The sequence below is a fragment of the Bactrocera dorsalis genome, chromosome 2, assembly GCF_023373825.1.
Source record: "Bactrocera dorsalis isolate Fly_Bdor chromosome 2, ASM2337382v1, whole genome shotgun sequence".
In the NCBI taxonomy this organism is placed as follows: domain Eukaryota; kingdom Metazoa; phylum Arthropoda; class Insecta; order Diptera; family Tephritidae; genus Bactrocera; species Bactrocera dorsalis.
Window position 1 is genome coordinate 9,804,764 of NC_064304.1, and position 19,317 is coordinate 9,824,080.

At 38.3% G+C, this 19,317-nt stretch overlaps 1 protein-coding gene and 1 pseudogene across 1 annotated transcript; one reads left to right on the forward strand and one right to left on the reverse strand.

The window, feature by feature from the left end:
* The first annotated feature begins 6,346 nt into the window (after positions 1-6,346).
* LOC105223665 (uncharacterized) lies at positions 6,347-12,420 on the forward strand. The gene is made up of 6 exons (XM_049447907.1): positions 6,347-6,877; positions 9,046-9,291; positions 9,448-9,557; positions 9,621-9,761; positions 11,604-11,810; positions 11,875-12,420. Exons 1-6 carry the CDS (start codon positions 6,504-6,506, stop codon positions 12,399-12,401), a joined length of 1,605 nt encoding a protein of 534 aa, XP_049303864.1. The 5' UTR covers positions 6,347-6,503; the 3' UTR covers positions 12,402-12,420.
* A 3,171-nt stretch (positions 12,421-15,591) lies between these two features.
* LOC125776524 (nicotinamide/nicotinic acid mononucleotide adenylyltransferase 1-like) lies at positions 15,592-17,664 on the reverse strand (annotated as a pseudogene).
* Positions 17,665-19,317: the final 1,653 nt, after the last annotated feature.

A 19,317-nucleotide genomic window follows, 5' to 3' on the forward strand; every position in this document is an offset into this window, starting at 1 on the left:
CGATTCTGAGAGCTTCTGGTATTGCTCAACGACAGTTTACACAGCCTTATTAATTTTGCGGAGGTACCAAAATCAGACACCGCGGCATAAAGGCAGCTCCTTTTCGTGCTGTCGAAAGCAGCTTTGAAATCTACGAAGAAGTGGTATGTGTCGATTCTCCTTTCATGGGTCTTTTCCGAGATTTGGCGCATGGTGAATATCTGGTCGGTTGTTGATTTGCCAGGTCTAAAGCCACACTGATAAGGTCCAATCAGTTTGTTGACGGTGGGCTTTAATCTTTCACACAATACGCTCGACAGAACCTTATATGCGATGTTGAGGAGGCTTATCCCACGGTAGTTGGCGCAGATTGTGGGGTCTCCTTTTTTTTGGATTAGGCATAGCACACTTAAATTCCATGCTTTCGTCCGATCATATTTTGCAAAGAAGCTGATGCATGCACCTTATCAGCTCTTCGCCGCCGTGTTTGAATAGCTCCGCTGGCTAATCCATCGGCCCCTGCCGCTTTGTTGTTTTTCAGGCGGGCAATTGCTATTCGAACTTCTTAATGGTCGGGCAATGGAACGTCTGCTCCGTCGTCATCGATTGGGGTATCGGGTTCGCCTTCTCCTGGTGTTGTGCGCTCACTGCCATTCAGCAGGGTGAAGAAGTGTACCCTCCATAACTTAAGAATGCTCTGGGCATCGGTGACTAGATCACCTTTGGGGGTTCTACAAGAGTATGCTCCGGTCTTGAAACCTTTTGTAAGCCGCAGCATTTTTTCACGCATTTCGGCCTCTTTCTTCTTCTGTATGCAAACGCGTCTTGCTTCCCTCTTCAACTCTCGGTATCTATCCCATCCCTCACGTGTTGTGGTCAATCGTAACGTTGCGAGGTAGGCAGCCTGTTTACTCTCCGCTGCGACACGCCAGCCCTCGTCGTACCAGCTGTTCTTTTGCACTTTCCGAGAACCAATGGTTTCAGTTGCAGCTAAGCCGAGTAGATGCGCTCCAAGCACTCATAAAAGGCATCTTTGGTCACATCATCCTTCTCTTCCGTCGGGGCGTGGGCGCAAATCAGCGATTTGTTGAAGAACCTCGCTTTGATGCGGATTGGGGCTAGACGTTCATTCCCCTCAGTGAATGATAGTACTCATCGATGGAGTCTCTCTCCCACTACGAATCCCACACCAACCTTGCGCTCCTTTATATGGCCACTGTAGTTAATACCACAAGGACTTACGTGTCTCTGTCCTTGTCCCGTCCATCGCATTTATTTGACGGCTGTGATGTCAGCCTTTATTTTTACGACGACATCAACCAGCTGGGCAGCGGCACCTTCCCAATTAAGGGACCGGACATTCCAGGTGCATGCCCTCAATTCGTAGTCCTCATTTCGTTTGCCATGGTCGTCATCAAAAGGGGGTCTCTCATCCGAGGCTGTTGGTGCTTTTTCATTGGTATGATTTTTTACGTCGCGGGTCCCAAACCCAGCGCACAACCCTATGTAGGGGATGTTTCGCCTTCTCACTTTAGCTCGCTTTCAGACGGATGTTCTTAGGCTACCCAGAGGATACTTGGTCAAAGACCGGAAGTCGTGAGCTGCTTGAGTCATATGTAAAAGAATCGTTTCTGGGCACTCCCAAGTGAATGGCGATCAGAGAACTTTCCTCACTTGCGTGAACTTCAACACATGACTCCATCCAGGCTTATTTCTAGTGGTCTAAAATGTCATACCAAAAATTAGATATGTACTTTGATTTGGTTTCCATAGAATTTATTTGGCACTTATCTGCCCCTTCTTTGGTAAATTTATATACTCTAAGTAAGACTGAACGTTCCCACTGACAGGTGTTCCCAACTTTTCTCTGGTAGAGTTATGGCAACTGAGAACAGTTTGGGATGTACACCAGAGAATCCTTTTCGGAGGAACTCTGAAAAGCTGAAAGCCACCCTTGGAGGTAGTATCGCGGTGGAAAATTTGACAGCACTTATGTGCAAGTCCTCTGTAAAGTGGAAAGCTGTCCGCGAAGCGGCAAATCTAATTATGAGAAAATCGAGATATTTAGAACAGATTAGGCGTCAGTCAGTCCGTGCAATAGAGGAGACTTAAACGTCTTCTTCTCTCCCATGAAGTGATACTTTGTCCAGTGGTCCCTTGGGAGAGACATGAGGTGGGAGTAGGTTAGGTTTAGCGGGTTAAAGTCCCGCACTTCGGCTTTCGATGCTTCCTCCTACTATAAAAAAAAAAAAAAAACATTGGTGTACCGTTCCTGATAGCGCTTAGAAAACAGTGCTAGCTGAAAGTGAAACAATATTCAAATAATTTATACTTGCTTACGCTTAACTGAAATGAAACTTCTAATATGTGTATGTGTGATGTTTGTCGATAATTTGCAGTTATATGCAGTTTGGTGTAGTGAAACTTGTAAACTTTAATATTACATTAAAGCAGAAAGCTTTTTTGGCACTTCATGAATTTCAAAACGCTTATTTTTCTAGGCATAAAACAGTCGATCTTTAAATGCACAGCATATCACAATTCCGAATTTTTCTCGCTAAATTCACCACTTATTTTGAATTAAGAACTATTTCTCATCGTTCAATCAGGTATTTGGAATAAAAAAAAAATAGTTTTCATCTTTCAATCCATATATTTTGCTATTAAATTATTTTTATTTTTCATTACGTTTTTTGGCATTAATATCTAACTTATTTAAAGACTTTCTGGATTATAAAAAAAGAAAATAAACGTTTTTACAATCATTTTTTTAAATTAATTATTTGCAACCCTGTATAGGAATATATATTAAATCACAAAATACATGCTTAAAAGATGTAAAATAAAATAATTTGCTAAGCTAAAACAAAAAATAAATAAAACATACGAAAACCAAAATCACAAAAAATTGTGTTACGCTCCGGTATTTAGCGCAAAGCTGATAGTCGATGGCTGCTTCGATACGCCGCTCGAAGAACAGTGAAAAATGCCAGTACAAATAATTAGACAATTGCCGTTTAATTGCTTTTTAACAATGATAGCTCAGCGCATTGCTTGCGTGCGATTCTCAAGCGCTATTGTGACTGCGGAGCGTTTGCACCGAATTCACTTTGGTGACAAATCGATTTTATGCTCCTCTTAATGTTGGTCGACTTTGCACTTGGCCATTTGTTCCACTTGGCATCAATAGATCAATGCTGCTGCGCACTTTTCGCATTCGCCGATAAGAGATTTGCAAAATATAAAAATACTTACATATATCTACTAAATATTTACACGAATATACCGCAAATAATCAAAACTGAAAAGGTAACCCAGTTTTTAAGCGATTTAAGAAAAATGTAAACTTCTGCGAAGTGTACCTTTGTTGAGCCTTCGCTTTGGTAGCAGAGAAGTTGGCGAAAGTTTCTGAAGGTCGTCAACAAAGTAGAACACTTCAATGTTTTATTCGCCATGAATTGTCACCAAAAGTAAAATGCTACAATGGAATATAATCTGTAATGTGATTATGAGTGTTCGTTTCGTTTGTCATCGGGTGAGAGTGCAATGACATTGCAAACTTTGTGCGGAAAGAATGGTAAATGGCAGAGAGTTGAATAGAATTGGTTTATCAAGGGCTTCCCGTTATTGATGTGAATATTCAGCTCAATATACAGATACATACAAGTACATACATTCGTATTTTTTGATGTCTAGATATGCAGCGAATAGTAAAAGTTATGCAAATTATAATAATAATGGTTATTATTGTTGTAATCGTGTACTTGTGGAACAAATATATGTATATAAAAGGAGTGAAGGAAAATTTAAGAAACATTACGATTTTCCTCTTGAATTAAATGGTAATCCTCCAAAAGACTTATCTTTAGCTCGATACAAGAGATCCAGCAAAGCTCCCACTTCTTTAATCCCTCTCAAACATACATTTCGGTGAGTTCTGCTTAGAAGGGTTCCGTTACCGCGAGAATTTTGACATTCGATTCAAATTTCTGCTAGGTAAGTGACTTTTTCAAGTTTGGAAACAAAAAGAAATGGCACCCGTCTAAACTTGAAGAATACGTGAGATGGGCAGTAGTTGGTAGTTTTTTTCTGCGAATTTTACCATGGCGATGGCAGACACTGTACCGGTTGTTGTTGTTGTTGTAGCGGCAAAATTCTACCGAGTTGACAGTCCTTGGCCGGATAAAAGTCCGGGTCCGTTCAGCTTACGTAGACCCGACTGTCGTGGTAACAGAGGACTGTGCCGTCATATTGTCATGGCGGAAGAGCCATTGCGATTCGGCATCGAATCAGGCTATCATTTCGACAAAGTGGAGCCCTGTCTTTTTGCTCTTCTCCAGTTGATTAGATCGCACCTTATGAATCCTAGAAAATGGCGTCCATCACATAGCTGGCTCATCTGGTTAAGTTCACTGCTACGAGGGCCAATTGTTCTCTAGTGTGTACCAGTGTACCTATGTTTTGTTGTCGTTGTTTTAACGGTTATCTAGTCCCTGGGTGGTAAGAGTCAGAAAAGTTGTCATTGGTATCATCCAACGGTAGGCCCAGGAAACGTGCTGTTTTGAAGGGGTCGGACCATAGGGATAGCTCGGCATTCAAAGAGGTTGTGTCCGAAGTCTGGTCGGCGGATTGTCTTATATCTCGACGTAGTTGAGGAAGGACCTCTTGATGCTCCTAGGAGGAGGTTCCACTTCAAACAAATGACTGCAGGGATGACTCGATAGGAGACTTCAAGAAGCATGCCATAATAGTCCGAAGTGAAGTGCTCTGACATGTCTGAAGTTTCCTAGTCTGCGTCTTATTGCATTCAGGCGACCATATTGGTGCTGCGTAAGATTTTATTGTGGCTCTGTACTTTGACAATAATCGCGGTCTTTAGAGAAGTGAAAGAGCACAATATGTCGAGTGTCACATAAAAAATCTTAAGGTTATTGACAGTCGGAATATTAACGCCATCGACTGCAATCTGAATATAGTGGCTGTCGATTTAGTGGGAAGGGTGTTAAGTTCTGTGCAGCGAGGAAACGTGAAAGGTTTGAGAGATAGCAGTTTACTTTTGTGCACGACAATACAATTTTCACGACAGCCGGCTCTACGTTACCGGAATTGACCAGGATTTTATCAGGCCAAGGGCTGTTTTTCCGAGATAACCCCCTTTGGATCGGTAAGTTGTAGATAAAGTTTGTCCTCGCTGAAGTAATACCTTGCACCAGGATTGCTCCGTATCCTCCTGATTCGTGCTGACATTGAGTTTAATCCGGGCCGGAGGAATTTTTCTGGTGCACCTGCGCTAAAAGGGTGCGTCCAAACTACACCTCGGCCTAAAGCCTAAAGTCTATGCGGACAATCCTGTTTCTATTCAGGCTTTGGAGCAAAACATCACTCGGGTCATTCGTCAGTTACCAGTCGGAATGCTCGAAAGAGTTATCGGAAATTGGACTCAATGGACGTAGCCGCGGCCAACATTTGAAAGAGATAATCTTCAAAACATAAATGCCAAAGAATGTTCTTTCGAGTGATAATAAACATCCCTCATTAAATGTGAAGTTTCTGTGTTTTTTTTCATTAAAAAAATATATGAGTGGCACAAAGCTTTCAGAAAAGGTCCATCCACCTCTGTTTATGACGATAACATCCGCAAAATTGGAGAAGATTGCTTGAAAATCGTCGTGTTGGCATCAGAGATACATCAGGCGATCTCAACCTCTTTGGGATCGAATCAATACATTTCGCTTAATGTTTTGGGTATGGGGCGTTTTACTGCTAGACTCGTATCAAAAAACTTGAATATTTTCGAAAAAATAGAAAGAAGAAATCGAAAATCTCAAGATTCGCTGAAGACACTGAAAGCCATCCGATCCCAGGCTTAAAACAGGTTTATAGAAAATTGGATTTATTGGCCTGCTTTTACTGGCTCAAGATGCGTCTATTTTAAAGGCGGTAATAAAGATTTGTTCTTAGTAAAATATATATAGTTCTTTTGTCAGTCCGGTTCATACATATACACAGTATAACAATTCCATGAGTGTTACTGACCTTTGCATTGGTTCTGTTCCATGTAAACTATTATTTTTCCAATATTGTGGTAGTACAAATACAAACATACATTCTGTATATATTTATGTATACTATATGTAAGCACATAAAAACATGGTCTAAAGCCGACAGGCTTGTAAGAACCGCTCACCACTGCTGGAGGATCAAATTACTTGCAACAGTTTTAAGCACACCCCACCAAGCAATGACACGTCGTCACTGGGTTGAGCGAATTCACCACAAATGAACAAATTGTTTGTAGGCATACCTGCACATAGATATGTAATGCGCTGCATATAGTCTGTAGACTGAGCGAAATTTTCTAATACAAACTATGCATCAGTTGCTCGCCTTAACTTAAACCGTGCAGTTGCATCGCTCCGTATCGCCACATAGCGGGTGTTCGCGATGACAAATTTTATTGGCTGAAATGTAAATTCCCAAATAAGCGGTATTTTCTTTTAAACGCAAACATTCCGTCGTGCACCATGTTTTTCAAGCGTCGCCAGAAGCCTGCATTGCGTCCATCGCGCGCATATTACCACTCCAATGAGCCGCCTTCCATTCACTCCCACAATGATCAGCGGCCGTTTTTGTCGCGTGCGCGCTTCAGTGCGCTGCCACATTTGCACAAAATCGAGGAAAAGGAGAATTTGACACTCTTCATTGCGGTCCTTTACGTCGTTGATTTATTTGGTGTGCTGCCATTAATAACGCTTCCGGCTCTGCTGGTGCAATTAGGTGTACTGGGCATACCTTTGGTCTTGTCTGTTATAGCGCTACAAATTTACACTTCCTTCTTACTCAGTCAGTGCTGGATTATGGCTGAGTCCTTCGATCCGTCGATATCACAAAAGAGCAGGTGAGTTCAAAAACAAGTAGAATTCAAGCGGTTTTCACCACATACCTAACGAATAGATTGATTTTTTTGTATTAGTAAGAAAAGTAAAATAGACAGATAACAAATATTCTCATTCATTCTATGACTTATACATACACGTATGTATATTACTCAGCCATATACATACCACATTTTTGGAAAATTCTCAATCTTAGCAGTATACAACTTCTTCAAAGTTGGATAGTGAAAATTATTCGCGAGGCAAGATTTAGAATGAAGTGTAATGGAAAGATTGTGAAAATGCGGAAACAGACCCAATTTTTTATATTGACGGAAACCGTCGCGGTCAACAGGGTCGTATGAGGATGCTCGAGATAATGTTTATACTCTCACAACTGTTACACAAGATTAGAATAGTAGTTTTGTGCTCACTGCTCGACTGCTGTAACATCTAAAAATAAATGAGAGAGGTAGATGAACATGCTAAAAATATATATATTATTTTATATTGATAATTTTAAATTAATATACATATATATAATATACATATATATAGTCATACATATCAAAGTGATCAGAATGATGAATTGATCTCTCTGTTCAAGTGATAACAGGCGGTGAATGAGCAGTTTATTGACTATAAAGACTCACATAGAAGCGGAGTGGCTACATAAAAGCGGCCGTGACCGATTGATGCTTGATAAAGATTTATTCATTCACTACAGATTGGACCTTGATTAAAAATAATGAATCTTACAAGAAACTTTTTTAACATGATCTGATGTGTGAACCGCCATTTGAAAACCTTTTTGTACATTGATTGGGATGTTAATCTCAGCCTAAAGGCTAACTACTTAACTTCACAGAAACCGAAACAATAAATTTGATTTATCTACTAAATAATATTTCCAAAAGTTAAAAAAAGTAAACTGTGAATAAGGTCAAGAGAGCTTATTGAAGTTATAGTCCAATTATAACTATTAGAATTGGTTAAAATAGGCCAGACGGTAAATGTTTTAGTAAATTTGTAACCGATGATCTTCCGATAAAACTAAATACTTCAGGCGACTCCCTCTAATGACAACACTATATAACGGGTGAGAGATACCTTTTTAAATAGCCTTTTCTTGACAGTTCACGCGTGAGTCGTGTCAAGCTGTCATGTGATTTTTGTTCAGTATTGTTTGACATTTCATCATGGAATGACTTAAGCCTGAACAACGTTTACAAATCGTTAAACTTTATTACGAAAATTCTCGTTCTGAAAGAGTAAAAAAAAACAGCTTGCGCTAGGACTGAAGGCACTTAATCTTTCCAAGCTCTCTGAGCTCTTGAAAAGTTCCATGAAGATCCGACGTTTTCGAGACAAATTTTATTCAGCGATGTGACCCATTTCTAGATCAATGGGTATGTAAACCAGCAAAATTGCCGCATTTGAGACGTAGAGCAACATGAAGAGATTCAGCTGCTGCCATTTCATCCAGAAAAACCAGGATTTGGTGTGGTTTGTGGGCCAGTGAAATTATTCGTCCATATTTCTTCAAAAATTATGCTGGTGAGCACGTTATCATACAGCGACCGTCACCGCGCCATGATAACTAAGTATTTGATGCATGAAATCGAAGCTCGTGATCTCGGTGACATTTGGCATCAACAAGACAGCGCCACTTCCACACTTCGCATCAATCAATGGATTTATTGAGAGAACACTTCGGTGAGTAGATAATTTCACATTTTGGGCCGATGTATTGGCCATCAATATCGTGTGATATCACATTGTCTTGACTTTGGCTGTGGCGTTATGTAAAGTCTAAAGCCTATGTGGACAATCCTGCTTCTATTCAGGCCTTGGAGCAAAACATCACGCGTGCCATTCGTTAATTACTAGTCGAAATGCTCGAACGGGTCATCGAAAATTGGACTCAACGACCATCTGAGTCATAGCCGCGGCCAACATTTGAAAGAGATAATCTTCAAAAAATAAATGCCAAAGAATTTTCTTTCGAATGATAAAAAACATTACCCATTAAAAGATGGACAAGCCAAAATGGATCACCCTTTAGTAACCCCCTTTATGTTCAAATATATTTTACAGTTTTGATTGATAATGATGGATGAAACCGTTACTAACGCTAAAAATTTTTAAACTCATGGTAACACCTATTTTTAATGGAAATGTTTTTTTTCAGATATCCCTATGCAGCAATAGCCCATTTGGCATATGGCCCCTGCCTGAGCCTGTTCGTGCGAATCTTGCTCGATATAAGTATTTTTGCGACGGCCATACCAAGTCTACTGATAGCAGCACAAAATCTCGAGCTTGTCGGCGAGCGCATAACGGATAATCAGTTTTCCTTCTCCTTTTGTTACTGGGTTATTATAATAGGAATATTTTGCTGTCCGCTGATGTGGCTACGCAGTCCCAAACATATGCGGTAAGAAGCAATAATGTATGAACAAATCATAATAGTTATAATATTCGATGGCATAACATCGGGTGCACTTACACGGGTATGATAAATAACTTCGTATTATTTGCTTTACATTTATATAAATATATGAACTGTGTTTGTTATTGCTTCTGTTTGTAGGGGACTGACAATTTTCTCGCTTGTTGTACTCGTTTTTATTGTGATTCTTTTGTGGTTTTGCCTTTTCACATCCGCACCGTTGGGCAAACCCTTCGAAGGTGTCAGCTTAGGTATGCTCGTATCTGTTCACCTATGTATGACTCCATATGTAACTTGCATACATTTCTTCTTAGAATTGCCATCGTTATTGGCCCTGCTGAATGGTTATAGCATTTTGGCTTTCCAGTTTGACATTCATCCGATGTTACTCACCTTGCAAATCGATATGCAGCAGAGATCTCAAGTTTACTGGGCCGCTTTTAGTGGCATCACAAGTGAGTTTGTCATGCATTCATTTATATTTTATATACAGACGTACATAATATTATAAAAAAGGGCAGTCCGTTAAGTATTTACCCTCGTCGCCACAGCGATCGCCATTATAGCATTTAGAACAGGAGAGATTTATTATCAAGTAGTACATTCTTGTGGACGTAGTTTTGCTTTAATCGCGGGTGGTTAAGTATTTTAGAAACATAGGTCGATATCGGCGAGTCTTTAAATTTTTGGTGTTGAAGGAAAATTGTCCACTTTAGTTTGGATTCTTTATACGTGGAATCAAAGAGGGCGGCTTGAATACTGTGTATTATTCTTTTTCGACGAAACAACTGCTTCGATAACACTCAAAGCTTCAGCATGTCTTTTGATGAGTTATAAGGTGCCTCAAAAACGGTTACTGAGGATAACTAGACACAGGCCTTCGAACTTGTATTTGGTACATCGCCGATTGAAGTAGTGTGAAGTAGCTGAAACAGCAGGCATCTAAAAATATCGAAAGGCATGAAAAGCTATCGGTGATGGTTCATATGGTTCTACTATACCGTATTCTTTGGACGTCTACATGGTGAAGGAAAAACTACTATTCCACCAATTAATGGCACACCTAACTGTAGACGTTTGGAAAAAAATTGCCTTTTTCCACTGAACTGATTAATAATTTATATTAATTGACACTGCAAACAAATTATAATAAAAAATAACTTTGGTCTTGTTTCGAGTCGAGAACCACATATTGTCCAAGTCCGTATCATCTAATTCGGGTCAAAAATATTCGGTTATCATTGAGTGGTAGCGATTCCCAATCACAGTAACGTGTCGGATTGTCACGGAAGAAGTATAGCGCATTGACCCCGCCGGGACATAAACCGCACCGTAATATTTTCGGGATTTAATGGTGACTCATGGAGCACGTGGGGATCGCTGTCTGACCAATAAAGCATATTTTGCTTATTGATGAAGCCATTCAGCCAGAAATAAGCCTCATCGCTGAAGATGTTTTTCGATGAAAATCCGGATCATTTTCAAGTTGTTGCGCAGCCCAATTCACGAACATACGAAGATTCTGGTGCTCAACTGGCTTCAGTTCTTGCATCAATTTGATCTTGTGAGGATGTTGGCCAAGATCTTTTCGCAAAATTCTCCACAACGACTTCACAGAGATGCCCAACGCTTGAGAACGACAAGTGAGAGACTGGTCTTCTTCAATTAATGCCCTAGCGGCAGCAATGCTCTCGACACTACGAGCACTTCTTTGTCTCACTGGCACAGGAACATTTTGTACTGTGCCTGTGGATTTAAATTTTTTTACTAGACGCTCAATGTTTGATTTGACAGAACAGGACAGGATTATGACGAATTGGACGTAGCGCTCTTAAAGTTGAGGTCACTGACTCCGAATTTCGGTAGTAAATTTTAATAATTTCTACTGGTTGTTGGGCCGTATATCTTTTCATGATGAAATGGCAAACCTTATTGAAGAGAAATGTCAAAAGAGCGAGAAAATGGCATATAGCGTCGTTTTGTGAGCACTGGAAGCAAATTAGGCTCAACAGATGCAAGCGGCTTTTTCAGTGGGACGCGGTCAATGGAACGAAAGCATACTTTTACTTTCAAACGCGGTTCCAAAAACGCAAAAAAATGTTATTCCAGAGGTTCAGTGTGGTTAGGTAGGGAGTACCAAAATGTTGTTTTAAAGGTGTTGTAAATCAGTTAAGTAACATTATCTTTGATAGAGAGAACATTATTAAAGAAAATTAGCTTTCTTTATAGCAGAACGAAGTAAAATTACCAAGTAAAATTATATAATCACTTAATTTTGTTCATTATTATTGTTTCAGTAACATGCACCATAGCCATCTTCGGTTCCATTATTGCTGTATATAAATTCGGTACAATGATCGCGGATAATCTGTTGGAGACATTGCCGAAGAGTGTGGCGTTATACATTCTGCTCATACTTATGGCTTTGCAGTTGTGTTTCTCAATTATTGTCGGAAGTTCCGCCATGTTTTTACAAATTGAAAATTATCTGCGAATCAATGAAGGTAATAAAAACTGATCTATTGAAAATCTCGTAACTAAATAATATCCATACTCATATTTTCAAAGCTTTCTCGTGGAAACGAATTTTGCTCCGTTCCACCGTTGTCGCTCTCGAAGTGCTCATAGCCGAATTTGTACCCAGTTTTGATGTACTCATGGATATCGTAGGCGGCACGATTATTGCCCCATTGGTGTTTATACTACCACCGTTACTATATCGACGCATAAGCCAAATGGAAAGAACACATCAGCGCGTTGCAACCGAGTCATCTTACGGCAGTATACCACTCGATTTGAACTTCGAGCCCGTGCATACGGATATAGAGCAGCTATTGATGCTGGAACAGCAACAGCGTCGTGGAGTGGCACTTTCTTGGCGCTTAAGATTGCATAAATGCTGGTTACACATTTTAAAATACTGGCATCGTCTAAAATGCGATCTGACGATGTCGCTGTCGGTGATGCTTTTCGGTGTGGCGGCCACTGTAATTTCCACATATTTGAATATATTTAGTATTCATGATCTATTCCGATACGAGGCAACATGTTTCTTTAATATGACAAAAGATGTAGCGAAACTTCAGAAACATTAAAGATTTGTATAACTCCAAAGTTTGTTTTCATATTTTTATAGCAAAGATGTAACTATATTTGTTTATTGCGCCCGAATGTAGGCAACATTAATTGGGCTATTATGGTTGGAATAAAATTGTAACAATTGCTCACCAGACAACACTTTAGGGTGTTTATTTGTCGTCAGCATTTTTGTGATAGTTTATAAAAATCATTCAATCTTTATTCCTTTCTTATTTAAAAAAAATTTTAGGTATATCAATCTCAAAATAAGCGATATTAGATAAATATACTTTTAGGGTTCTGAGGCAACAAGTTTCTTTTTAGTCAAAAGATGATAAGCTCTAAAAGTGATACTACATAATATTTGCTTGACGGCCAATATTGAATCGAGTCAAGTTTTCTAATATGAATCGTTTTCCAGTGAGTGCACTGTGCAGAAGGAGCAAGATCTGACCTATAGGGCGGGCTGGCTCTATCTATTCAAATACGGCGGCGAAGGACTGTTAAGGAGCATCCAACAGCTTCTGTGCAGGAAATGATCGGTCAAAAGCATGTCCGATGATTGGAATTTAACTATGCTTTGTCCAATCCACAAAATGGGAAACACCCTACAATGCGCCAACTAACATGGGTTAGAAAAGTCCCCTCACGACGAACAAAGTCTAAACTCTACGAGTCACTCATTATTCCCGTCCTGTCATATGGTGTAGACGATGACAATATCTGAGGATATTTGACTTTACTGTTGATTTGGGTTGTCTTAAAGAATCCATCTCTCATCACCAGCCACCATTCGTTGCAAAAACGAATACTTTTTAGCAATAAAGGCACGTTACCTCAGCTAGTCTATGTTCATCATAAACTTCCACCACAATATGACGCCTTTCGGCTGGGGTACCTTTCACAACAATATTTAAAGCCCAACCTTGGATCACCCGCATGTTTCAAAAACCTTTAAATATTTAAAAATTTATTTACATAAGCTTGAATCTAAGATTCATCAGCAAGTTGCTTATAAAAACAACTTTATAATTAATAACAAATACTGTAGGCAAAATAATTACCACTTCTTGCACAGTTGATTGGCAAATAATCCGTAGAAAAGAAAAATAGTCTTCCTTTAGAATTAATGACTTAACTACTCACATTTGGGTACAACGCACAACATTTTCGCTTGTGGCTGCCGCTAAGCTGTGGAATCAGCATGAAATCTCCGTTACGCCTCCTTCGAAGTCAGGTGTGAAAAATTAGATGTGTACTTCCGCACAAACCTCCCGACACACACGCACATACGCACACATACGCGCTGGCTCACCAACGAATATGTGGAAATAATGAAAACGAATGTGGTTGGCAGCAGAAAACAGTTGTTTTTTTCATAAAGCGGGAACACAAAAGTTTTACAACAAAAATAATAACACCTAACAAGCGCACAAGCTCATCATCGCGACGCCAATAGCTGCGCTGCCGCAATAACAAATGTAAAATGTCGATGAATGGCCTTCAACGTCCTTGACTGTTGATGTGCTGATGACGCGCCGTTGTTATTGTTGTTAAGCATGGCTGGGACCGTTGAGGTCGTGTGTTGCGGATTTGAAGTTGCGGTGTGCTGCAGCTGCTGACGAAAAACATAAGCAATATTATAAGCAAGTATATATATGTACTATATATATAATAAATATAAAAATCTGTCTGTTTGTATTTAAAGTAAAAATGGAAAAAATTGCGCCAGGTGTGAAATGCCGCCAGTGTTGTTGTGACTATAATGTCTGTTGCTGCTATTGTTGTTGTTGATTTTTTAATATTGCCAGCGTTGGTTTACTATTGGCTTCAATTTGTTTTATTTATGTACTTATGTACTTGACGAGGGTTGCGTTTATTGTGTTTTACCTTTTACATATATATATATATATATAATAGTAGTAGTCTGTTACAACGCTGTCACGTTTCTGCTCAATACAAATTATTTAAATTTATTTTGATTTGCCGTTTCTGCAGTTTTTTTCATTATTTATTTTGTCTTTTCAAGCTTACGTACAATTTATTATTATTATTTTTTGTTTTAATATATTATATGTATATTCAAATTTTATAAATAACGTCATCGCTGTAATTCATAAGGAACTAAAGGCCGCAGCGTTGCGATTATGTTCCCAGACATATGGATATATTCAGACATAAATAAAAACATATGTATGTACATATGTAGCTACTTGTACTTTGGAGATATTGATTGAAATGATGACTAATTCTCCATAAACGCGTCTGCCGTGCCTGCCTGTGATATGCGTTAGTGATTGAGGAGATTTTAAGTCCGTTGATCATCAGCTGATAAGTTGTGCAATTATTGTGCGAACGATGAATATTTCAAGGGTTTGCTCAAATGGTTTTATAGTTTTACAATTTAAAATTTTCAACAAAAAAGTCTCAGTACAATATGTTTCAATCGAATCAAAATATATTATTTTCGTTTGATTTTCTAAAAAATGTTGAGCTTGAGAATTTTTTAAAGAAAACCACTGCATGAAATGTTTAAGTATTTGAGGACATATTCATACTTAATTAATGAAGGTAGACCAAACTTATCAGCAAACTAAAATTTAATTTTATTTAACAATTTTATAACTATCTAAATAAAAAAAAAAAAAAAATCTATTTTTTTGAGATTTCTTTCTAGATGTACCTCTCAAGTTTAAAACTAACTCCAGAGCTGTTGGTGTACCAGCATTTATCACATTACTTCGCTGAACTGTAAGGTGTTGTAAGAGGATTAACTTTTCGTGTGGTTCATCCTCAAAACCCCACGTGCGTCATATGTTCTACTAAATATTGAATATGAAAGTTGTGGACGGGATGGGTGCCATATTTACTCACTCCGGATAACAAATGCAACAGTGAGACCACCTCTATCATTAAGTCGTCTAAATTGATCGATTCTGGTTACGAAGTGTTGCCCCAGCTACAGCATTCCCCACATTGTGTCGCCTCAGAGACTAATTTTGGAAAATCTTCAGAAAACATATTTGTGAGATTGTTTAGAGAAGTTGGAGCTTCATTATATTTGCTATTATTATGCTATAAAATTAGTCACTATTTTTTCCAAAATTTTCTTTTTCCTTTTGGAAGCTAAATTCCTATCGGACCAGCCATACTTCCCGTAATTGTTTCAATAGTTTTAAGCTGTCACCAGAGCTTTGAAGGTAGACAGAAAATAAACTTTTTTAACTGAATTTTAAGGCTAAAGAGGTACCGATAAAATTTACATTAAGTTTGTTTTTATATTATGGAAATAGCAAAAAGCTAGAAAAAAGGAAGAAAATAATTATAAACAAGTAAGAAAGGGCTAAGTTCGGGTGTCACCGAACATTTTATACTCTCGCATGATAAAGTGATAATCGAGATTTCATTATCCGGGAGATTTACCGATATTTTCGGTGAAAAATTAGGTTGGATTAGGTTAGGCACTGAGTTCTTCGTGTTCGATATCAGGGACCTTGAAAAGTTATAGTCCGATCACGACAATTTTTCCACAAGGGATACCTCAGCCCAAATACCGTATTTGTATAGTTTTATTCCGCTATCATCATTGGTTCCTAATGTATATACATATTATACAGAGAAGACATCAGATGGAATTCAAAATAGCGTAATATTGGAAGAAGGCGTGGTTGTCAACCGATTTCACCCATATTTTGTACATGTCATCAGGGTGTTAAGAAAATATTATATACCGAATTTCATTAAAATCGGTCAAGTAGTTCCTGAGATATGGTTTTTGGTCCATAAGTGGGCGACGCCACGCCCATTTTTAATTTAAAAAAAAAGCCTGGGTGCAGCTTCCTTCTGCCATTTCTTCCGTAAAATTTAGTGTTTCTGGCGTTTTTTGTTAGTCGGTTAACGCACTTTTAGTGATTTTCAACATAACCTTTGTATGGGAGGTGGGCGTGGTTATTATCCGATGTCTTCCATTTTTGAACTGTATATGGAAATGCCTGAAGGAAACGACTCTGTAGAGTTTGGTTGACACAGCTATAGTAGTTTCCGAGATATGTACAAAAACCTTAGTAGGGGGCGGGGCCACACCCACTTTTCCAAAGAAATTACGTCCAAATATGCCCCTCTCTAATGCAATTCTTTTGTGCCAAATTTCACTTTAATATCTTTATTTATGGCTTAGTTATGACACTTTATAGGAATTCGGTTTCCGCCATTTTGTGGGCGTGGCAGTGGGCCGATTTTGCCCATCTTCGAACTTAACCTTCTTATGGAGCCAAGAAATACGTGTACCAAGTTTCATAGTGATATCTCAATTTTTACTCAAGTTACAGCTTGCACGGACGGACGGACAGACAGACATGCGGATTTCAACTCTACTCGTCACCCTGATCACTTTGGTATATATAACCTTATATCTGACTCTTTTAGTTTTATGACTTACAAACAACCGTTATGTGAACAAAACTATAATACTCTCTTTAGCAACTTTGTTGCGAGAGTATAAAAATATATTAAAATGGTAAATAGTCCTCGCATTTGAATATAGTCATTGACCCTGTCATCGAGCAAGTATTTCACAGACTGATCGCGCGAAATAAGACTTCGTATTAATGTTGAACTAATCTCGTTTGGTACCCAATACGTTATTAACGTAATATGTTTCATTGATAAGAAAAAAAAACATCAAAATAATTTTGTGACCACTACAAATGAAAACCACTGTGAAATTCATTTTCGAGTCAGAAATGGTTTATATTTCCTCAACATATCTGAATCGAAAATGAATTTTTCAGGATTAGAGCCACAGGATATGAAGTCTCTGAAATATATTTGCGGTAATGCAAACATCCTTAACTGCCCATAATCCCGGCATTGCAAATGATTCCAGTAAATCAGATCCACACAGCAATTTCAATTGCACACCATCCTGCCGCTCACGCAAACTGGGAGGCATCCAACCAGGTAGTGTACCGTTCATGTTATTTTCTAGTGGTGTGTTAATGTAGTTATTCATATGGTTTTGATGGTACTGCAGAACGGAGATTTTGCGTGACCATTCCGATTGTTGTATTTCCCAGTCTGAGGGCTTAAAAGTAATAAAGTAAAGAAGTTAATAAATAAAGCCTGTAGATATTATAACCAACTTACTTTGATCCATGTTGAGGATTGCAAAGCTAATTTCAACATAGCAAATCGATGTGTACCAGCAACGAGTCCTTCCTTCTGGTATGAATCGTGTGTGGGTGACACTATGCCACCAATGACATCATGTGTTCCTTGTGATTATTACAAAACACAAGGAACACATGATGTCATTGGTGGCATCGAAAACATTTAATATAGAAATTGCACGTGATTATTACAAAACACAAGGAAAAATAAAATATATGTACATATATATTCGTACATTTAATGTGAAAGCACTTAATAGTATTTCACAATCTTACCGAACATGCGAAAGTGCATTGCCGTCGGTGCGCTGATCAGCGCATGTTGCCTCGGGTAGTTCTAATAGCCTGTGTGATCCTGGCTATCAAAACTATCCGAGGCAACATGCGCTGATTATTAATTTTTTCATCTTCAATTATTTTCGACACTCTGGTTGGTTATATAATTCTTTTCTTGAACAATGAAGAGAGAAATACACAAGTACATTTTGCAAACACGGCAAGTTGACCTTCGAACAAAGAATGTAAAATTTTAATACACGTTATCTGCTTCGAAACAATGAAAACTGTAAAAAAATTTAAAATGAAATTTTAATTTTGCTCGAAATTTCTAGTTTTTAGTCTGCCAAATCCGATTTTTGATCAGAGTAAACTGGCAGGTCACAAGTATAAATTCAAAGAGTGTTGCTTTAAACAAAACACAAAAACAAAATCTTTATGAAATATTAAGTTTTTGGAAATATTTTTTGTTGATACGAAAATTTCCGAGGCAGTTGGGTCAAACTTTGGGAATTTGGTAACAAAACACCTAAGACATTTTAATATATTTTTAATAATTATTTTCCTCCTTTTTTCTAGCTTTTTGCTATTTCCATAACATAAAAACAAACTTAATGTAAATTTTATCGGTACCTCTTTAGCCTTAAAATTCAGTTACAAAAGTTTATTTTCTGTCTAAGCACTGGCGACGGCTTAAAACTATTGAATCAATTACGGGAAGTCTGGTTGGTACGATAGGAATTTAGCCTACAAAAGAAAAACGAAAATTTTGGAAAAATAGCGCTTAATTGTATAGCATAATATGCCTTTACAACAACAAAAAAGTTCTATTAAATTTTGTGTGCGGAAACGAATTTCTCTTGCCGAAACGTTCAGAAAGTTGGAATACTCGTAGGTCTTCGGTGATAATGATTTGTCCCGAACAAGAGGTTTTGATTGGTACATACTATTCAAAAAGAGTCGAGAACGCTTTGACGACGAACCAACTGACAACAATAAAATAAACGAGTTGACGATTAACAGTTCTTACTGCCAACGTTGGTATATCGCAAGAATCATTGATACCATTTTCAAAGATCATATGGGCCTAAAAAAGTGAAAACAAGATTGGTCACAAAATCGTTAACTTTTTTCGAAAACATCGTCGCTTTAACGTCTGTGAAACAATGCTTCCCGACAACACACCATGAAACGTATTATTATTGGCGATGTGTCTTGGATCTATGCTTACGACCCGGAAACGGACGACCAATCGTCCGAATATCATGACAAAGGCGAACCGAAACCAAGTCAAAAATCAGGATTATCGAGGTGTGATGCACGCCGAATTCCTTCCGACTGGTCAAACTGTCAACAAGGAATAGAGTAAGTGTGGGTAATATGGTACGCCTATTTTTTTGCAAAACTATTTAGTGTAGGGTAATCCTAATTATGCCAGCAGCTGTGAAATTTGAAACAAAAGAAAAGAAAAAAATAACGGCATTATCAA